The sequence below is a fragment of the Pecten maximus genome, chromosome 12 (assembly GCF_902652985.1).
Source record: "Pecten maximus chromosome 12, xPecMax1.1, whole genome shotgun sequence".
NCBI classification, from domain to species: domain Eukaryota; kingdom Metazoa; phylum Mollusca; class Bivalvia; order Pectinida; family Pectinidae; genus Pecten; species Pecten maximus.
In genome coordinates this window covers 7708871-7716830 of record NC_047026.1, presented here as the reverse complement: position 1 = coordinate 7716830, position 7960 = coordinate 7708871, and the positions used below count along the sequence as shown (strand labels likewise).

The following is a 7960-nucleotide window of genomic DNA, read 5'->3' as shown; positions in this document are numbered from 1 at the left end:
CAGCATGAAATATCAAGTACCCCAGTGTATCCAGTGCACATGCCCATGTCCCAGCATTGTAATCCGATCACAGGTATGTGTTAAAAAAATATTTATAAAAAGTGTTTCGATATATATCTTAAAATCTAATTCATGCTTTTTATTGTATGTTTTTTTTATCCATCTGTCTGTACAGTACAATGGCTTGGAAGACTGAATAAATTCATCCAATTTTACAATATGTAACCTTGGTGGATTGTTGCCCTAGTCATATATATTGGATATCATTTTAAAATTCAAATTAAGGTAAATATTTGAAATTTGATTTTGCTTGTCCGGTGAGGCCTGGTATTTTTTCTTTGTTCATATAATTACTAGTTGGATTTTCAGCTATTTGATAATAACTCTAAACTCTGTCTGATAACTTAAAAGGGGTTGTATATTATACATATTGTATACAAATCCTTCTTGACATTGTCTTATATTCTTGATCATGATACTATTCAATTTGAGAATACTATTTAGATCACACAGTGATCGATACTTGTAAATAGGGATTTAACATATTAATTCTTGTTGAAAATTTCCTTTTTTTTCTCTTCATCCTTTAATAGATTACTTTAGAGAGTTGGACAACAACCAAAGAGTGACCTTGCTTGGGTTTCTGGAGCTACTGACATTGCAATTACGTCAACAGGGGGAATCTAATGGAAGAGAAATATTTGGGAACAACCAGCACTCCATGAACTCGCCAAATACTCAGGTTTTTGACAGGAATCCAAGATCATCTGTCAAATCTGCACAGAAAAGTGAAATGGTATGTACATATGCCTCATACTCATGCAGTACCTAGAAATATTTATCTTTCACATAAAATCTTCGTTAACAGTGTTAAATACTACAACTTGTTTTATCAGGTGGCCAGCAAGACCACATATACCAGATACAGTTTTCAGTCGATCCTTAACAATTTCTAGTAGTCCTTCCAAGACATCAGACAATTTTGTTAAAGTGGTAACAACAAAGACGTGTGGATTTGAATAATTTGCCAATTAAAAGTCAAGTCTTTTTACTTGCATGTACATATTTTCTCAGTTTGAAAGAAAAAGATTTAAAAATGAAAGAGAATTTCTTTCTTAGAAAAATATGTTATTGTTTAATTTACAACTTTGCCATGCTTTAGAACAACTTAAATTAGTAAGAATTATTGACCACCACTAGTATCAATCCCAGGTTAAGTAAAATGTACACATTAAATTTCTGTATTAATGGCTTTCATATTCTATGTAATTATTATAACAAATGTTTTTATTTGCTTGCAAATTATCAACACAACTGATAAAATGACTTTGTTTCAAGAAACTTGAAATACAAAAAAAATCTTTTTGTTGCAAAGTATCCAAAATATAGCTATATAAATACATTGTGTATTAAGTTTTAATGTGTACCCTAACCTATTTACTTTATTATATTTCCCAGAGACTCGTTCCCTTGATCATAGATCCAGATGACAAAGATCACTTTGCTGAAATTCTTGTGAATCCATCACAGTTAAGGGGCATAGAGAACAAGGCTGGATCCATGAAAAATCCAGCATTGTACCTGTTGAATAAAGTTCTGGACTTAGTATTTTCATTTGAAGAAATGGCCGCCAGCAAAGGTGTTAGTTCCCTCCCTATCAACAAGAGAGAGGCTATACAAGGTATGAGTAATGTCAGGAGTAAAAGAAAAAACAGTATATAGCTTTTTATAAAAGAAATTAACTTAAAATATGACAGATCTTTTTTGTTAATTGCAAGAAGCAGCTACGTAATTCAGTAATTTCACGAGTATGACAGAATATCGCAAAGTTCTGTCATACGAGTGAAATATATGTTATGTTCAACAGGAAGGCATTCAATTTTTATCCCCCGCTTTTGCTTAAAAGGAAGTTGGTGACATGGTCAAATGCCTAAAGGGCTAGGTCGCAGGTTTTGTTGGGACATTATTTGCAGGAGTTATGACCCCTTGATTAACGAAAAGAGACATTTTTTGCCGCAGTGACTCATGGTCCATTGATTAACGCAATTTGAGGCGAAAGCGAGGGATGTGAATTACAGCTTTAATACTTTGTAGTTTGATACCGACTTTAAAAGAATGGACATTAATGCCTTAATAATTGTACTATTCTTTCAGAATATCTCCATACAAGATGCAGTGCATTAAACTTTCAAGAACTATCCCAGAAGAAGTACATCACTGCTATCCAGAACAAGATTGGGAACCATAGGTTATCAAAACGAAAGAGTTGCAAGTAAGGGGAGCAGAGCAGAAAGGAAGAAAGAAGTCTGAGGGTGACGACAAACTATAAGTATTTGAGAAATTCGACAGAAATGTATCGCTTTGTGTCCCCAGATGTTGAAGAAGTAGTGTTGGGAATCAGTTGATATTTCAACATTGATGGACAAACATTTATAAATATTTTGATAATTTGCATTTATTTCATTCCTTCTAGCAGTTTCTACAATGAATTTAAGGATTAATCGGTTGGCATACTAGTACGTACATAATGCTTAACAAATGGGATTTTTCTTTGGACATTTTGTCTTATGTCTAGCTGCCGCTCACTCGCAGTTTCTTATCTTTCATTCATACCATTTCAGAGTTACAGTCTTCACCGATGAACAGTTATCATTAATATTTTATAATTAATTATGTCCCCCTAACAAAGTTGGGGGGCCATATTGTGTTTGTTTCATTTCTTATTAAATTCTTCTTTAGCTTTCTTCTATCTTTTCATGGTGAACTTGTCCGGCAGTTTCCTCCTAAACTATTGGACAGATCCTTATGAAACTTCACATGAGTATTGCTTGGGGGGCAGAAGGTGTGCAACGTGCATGTCTTGGAACAAAACTCAAAAATGGCTGCCATTTCGTGGCCTCTGATTGGTCGAAATTTAGATATTGTTTGATTTTGGTACAGATTGGTATATGGGATTGAGGGAAGCTGATCAGAATGGTACTACTTACAAAATTGTCTGAGGTTTCTGGTTTTTTTTTCCCCCAAATTTAGATATTGTTTGATTTCGGTGAAAACTCTTCCATTATCATTATTTACGACCGTTGGGGTAGTTTGGGGGACATTAATTTAACGGTTGTCCTTACAATTAGTACTTGTTATATTAAATAACATGATTGGTAGTAATTTAATCTAATACAGAACTGTCGTTCTCTTCTAGGTAGTACATGAAGTGAAAGTGAACCTCATAATCAATTAATAAGAATTGGTTGCCTTTCGATTAGATATCAAATATGATCGATCATCGGAACAACACTGTTAAACCATGTTGCAAAAATGTCCATCTTGTTAAATCGGTTCCTGTTATGTAATTGTCACTCTTGTAATTAACATTTAATACTGGTTTAGGACCACTATGCATTTAAGGAAACCTTTTTTTCTGTTATAAACATTATGTCTTTGGATTGTTCTTACCTGTAGAAATGGCATATTCCTTTGTATAAATTGTTTCTTTGTTCAAATTCATATAAGAAGAAAAACGCAACTCCGGAAATCCAAATTTTAAAAATTTATTCAAAGATTAAAATACAAAACATTATGATATTTATCCATGCAGAAATGTTTCATATCATGTAAAATTAAATTTTTGACAAAATAGAATGTCTGTAACAGGCCTAGGACGGACATGCATGTTGTACCATGGCCAGAAACTGTTGCAATGGTAACAAAAATGTGACTTTTTTTTCAGTTGTCCTGACTTATGATATTGGTCTAAGATAATTACCAAATATGAAAATCTAAAAAATATGTGCCATGCTTTCGTATTGATTTCTCTTTTTTTTTTAAACTGAAATTTAAGCTAGGCATTTCTGTAGAGTATCTCAAATACTTGAGTATGCCCAAAAAGGTGAAAGCTATTTTGAAAGAAACACATATTGTCACCAGTGATGTTTCTCTATGTACTTCTTTTTGGATACCAGAAATTAATAAAATAAACACATGCAAATGAAAAAGAAGCAATATTCTGAGGTTATCTTTATTTAAAGTTGGATATGTTTTCTCAATTATTAGCCCATCATCAGATTCATTGTGGGCTATTATTCAATTCACCTATCAATGTTAGTCACAATACAGCATAATGTAACAAAACCAAGAAGATTCAAGGGAAAAGATCTGCTTGACTGCTTAATGAATGGAGTGACTGATGGAGATCAAACAATGTCTGAGGGATAGTCCAGTAAAAAAATCTACCACCACCCTAGGACACCCAGGTCATATTTAGAGTTACCACCCTTCGAGTTTTATTAATAATTTTGATGAACACCGTAAATTGAACACTAGAAAACCACACCATGAATATAGAAGTGATTTGATTATTCTAGGTTCCTGGGTTCAGATACATGTAGATAGACGGAGTCTTGGAATGCCATTGAATTACCATTGTTTTTTTCTTAAAACCATTGATATACCATTGAAATTTATTTCCAAGACCATTGAAATGCCATTAAAATACCATTAAAATACCATTTAAATACCATTGAAAAACCATTGAAATACCATTGTTTCATGATACCTTATTTAGCAAACTAATTTAAATATTTCGGCTCATTTCAATGGCGTTTCAATGGTGTTCAAATGGTGTTTCAATGGTTCTTCATGAGAAGCATTGATCAACCTAAATAAATGGTATTTCAATGGCTTATCAATGGTTTTGAAGTAATGCTATTTCAATGGTATTTTAATGCCATTGCATTTTGCTAAGGGACACTATTGAATATTTCCTGTTTTATAAAATCATGAAGATTAACTGGTGGTTGTTTATGTAACGAAGGCTTACCTACTAGGTATTTTTTAATAGAAATGATTCTATAAACAATGGAAGGTTTGAATCTATAAACAATGGAAGGTTTGACTCTATAAACAATGGAAGGTTTGACTATATAAACAATGGAAGGTTTGACTATATAAACAATGGAAGGTTTGACTCTATAAACAATGGAAGGTTTGACTCTATAAACAATGGAAGGTTTGACTCTATAAACAATGGAAGGTTTGACTCTATAAACAATGGAAGGTTTGACTATATAAACAATGGAAGGTTTGACTCTATAAACAATGGAAGGTTTGACTCTATAAACAATGGAAGGTTTGACTCTATAAACAATGGAAGGTTTGACTCTATAAACAATGGAAGGTTTGACTCTATAAACAATGAAAGGTTTGACTCTATAAACAATGGAAGGTTTGACTATATAAACAATGGAAGGTTTGACTCTATAAACAATGGAAGGTTTGACTCTATAAACAATGGAAGGTTTGACTCTATAAACAATGGAAGGTTTGACTCTATAAACAGGTTTGATTCTATAAACAATGGAAGGTTTGACTATATAAACAATGGAAGGTTTGACTATATAAACAATGGAAGGTTTGACTCTATAAACAATGGAAGGTTTGACTTTATAAACAATGGAATGTTTGATTCTATAAACAATGGAAGGTTTGACTCTATAAACAACGGAAGGTTTGACTCTATAAACAATGGAAGGTTTGACTCTATAAACAATGGAAGGTTTGGCTCTATAAACAATGGAATGTTTGACTCTATAAACAATGGAAGGTTTGACTCTATAAACAATGGAATGTTTGACTGGAGTCATTGATAAGAGATCCAGGGCTCTTTGTAACAAATTTGATTTTTATCATATATAACCAGTTACTGATAATAAATCACTGTTAGTGTATACATTGCTTCTCACAATGTAGAATGACAACCATGGTATCTAATTAATCTTATCAACACCAAAACTTTAAAATTGATAATAACAGTGCCCTATAATGATCGCTTTTAAAACAAAACATTTCAAATAAAATGTAGGAGCAAGCTCATTAGAATTTCTCTGGAAAACAATCTTGTTCATTTCAAAGGAAAGGTTCAACTTGATTTTTCCAAATTGATAAAACCTAAAATCATTTTTAGTATATTTCTGAGATGCCAATCTTTGATTTTATATATATGTATGTACTATGTATATATAAACTGATATTTAGCAGCTTTCTGCTTTTCTGAGATTGTGACTTAATTACTGTGTGGTGTGGTGCAGGTTGTACTAAATAGATAGGTATTGTTTGTGTCAGATTAATTTTAAATTTCAAACAGTTACAGTTTACAACAGATCTGGTATACTTCACAGAAAAACATATGTGTGGGTTTTGCTAATTTTTTGCATCAATACTTTGTCTTTCTGCTGTATTTTCATTATTCATCGTTTGATTATCGGGTGAGGTAAAATAATACTCATGTACATGTACACAAGATTTCATTGTCATTTTGAAAATGACAGAATATTTCATGAGATTTTCCCACTAGCTTATTTTTAACTTCAATTCCTTTTTTTCAAATAACAGTAGATGAAATAATATTTTTATACATCAGTGTTTAAGAGATTTTTGGTTTTGAATGAATTGCAAAATAATTCCTGTTTGTTTGTGATAATAGTTGGACAATCCTGTTGTGTATATTTTACCTACAATAATTTACGTTCATTGTGTCATAATACCAAGTGCATTTATGTGCCTGCCATAAAATGGTGAGGTGGCCGGGCGAATATTCATACCCATCTATTCATCATACTCAGTGCTTCGGGTACCTCTTGATTTTATTTTTACAAATTATTTTTCATGGCATTAACAGAAATATAGGTATACAGTGTGACAACAGAGGGACTGCGCTAGTCAGTGGCGATGATGAAGCTGTCCGAAAACAATTTGTATATTGTCTTTGTAGTGCTATTAATTGATTCTGTGCTGGGTAATGGAGAAATATCATGTAAAACAGTATTAAAGATAACATTTGATTTACTGTAGACTTTCATGTGTACATATTTAGTTTAGAAACAATTAGCAAACAGTTTGGTGGTTTGGAAGAGGATAGCTGCATTGTTTTTTTCCCAAAATGTTTCTCGAAAATTATTGTGTAAGTATACAGATTAAAAAAATCTGTACTGTCAGAAGCGAATTCTGATATATTGATGTTTATGAAATCCTGTTTTAATGGTATACATGAAAGATGTAGAATGCTTTTTTTATTGTTTTATTTACACCCTAAAGTGCAGATGCATTCTGGGAAGAATTACAGATGCATATTATTCAAGTCATAAACATATGTAAAATCTGACGAGTTTTTTGTCACTACATGAAATGTACCAAAGATATTTGTATGCTTCATGGATCACAGATAAGTGTTAATAAAAAATATTTTGCATAATTGGAATTAGATCTTCATATGTCCCGGTTTTATTTGAGCGCTATTGGGTGAGCTGGAACTATTGATGTCATACATGATAGCATTTTGATTTTATCTGTCAAATAAAACATGAGAATTTTGGTTGTTTGTTTTGTAATTGTGTTACTTTTGAATTCATCACATCATTTGGTTTTTGTTTAGTTTGTTTAATGTCCTAATAACAGCGAGGGTCATTTAAGGTTGTACCAAGATTTGGAGGTGGAGGAAAGCCCCAGCACCCGGAAAAATATCACAGGCCTATGGTCAGAACCAGGCAACTGACCCATATGGGTTTCGCACATACAACCCAGAGGAGGAGGGCTAGTGATAAAGTGTTGGGACACCTTAACCACTTGGCCACCACGGCCCCTAGCAATTAAAACTATTCTATCTATAGTATGATTTTCATGTTTGATTTCATTTGGTAAGGAAATTCCCTAAACATAAAATAATATGGGGTGGTTAAGATTTCATCATTGAAATACATTGTATACCAAGAAAGATTTGTTTTTGTGTGTATAGATGTGACATATTTAAGTGATGTTAATCATGTTTGAATAGTGGTTATTGATATAATTCACCTTTTAGTGTGTGTGTGTGTGTGGGGGGGGGGGGGGGGGGGGGGGGGGGGGGTGTGATAGCATGTTCCGATAAAACAATTTAAACTTACAGGAACCAAGATCTATCCTCACAACAACA

General features: G+C 32.7%; 1 protein-coding gene and 1 long non-coding RNA gene across 2 annotated transcripts; both read left to right on the top strand.

The window, feature by feature from the left end:
• Positions 1 to 4197, top strand: LOC117338769. The gene is made up of 4 exons (XM_033900094.1): positions 1 to 73; positions 594 to 796; positions 1459 to 1681; positions 2155 to 4197. Exons 1-4 carry the CDS (start codon positions 40 to 42, stop codon positions 2274 to 2276), a joined length of 582 nt encoding a protein of 193 aa, XP_033755985.1. The 5' UTR covers positions 1 to 39; the 3' UTR covers positions 2277 to 4197.
• A 558-nt stretch (positions 4198 to 4755) lies between these two features.
• LOC117338770 lies at positions 4756 to 7363 on the top strand. The gene is made up of 2 exons (XR_004535035.1): positions 4756 to 5314; positions 5405 to 7363. It is a non-coding gene; the product is annotated as an uncharacterized LOC117338770 (long non-coding RNA).
• The last annotated feature ends 597 nt before the right edge of the window (positions 7364 to 7960 follow it).

What these genes read in the sequence shown, in the direction of transcription:
- LOC117338769 (XM_033900094.1), top strand. Translation starts at nt 40, where the DNA reads ATGCCCATGTCCCAGCATTGTAATCCGATCACAG. An exon ending in GCATTGTAATCCGATCACAG is followed by an intron (nt 74 to 593) that starts GTATGTGTTAAA and finishes ATCCTTTAATAG; the next exon opens with ATTACTTTAGAGAGTTGGAC. An exon ending in CAAGAGAGAGGCTATACAAG is followed by an intron (nt 1,682 to 2,154) that starts GTATGAGTAATG and finishes CTATTCTTTCAG; the next exon opens with AATATCTCCATACAAGATGC.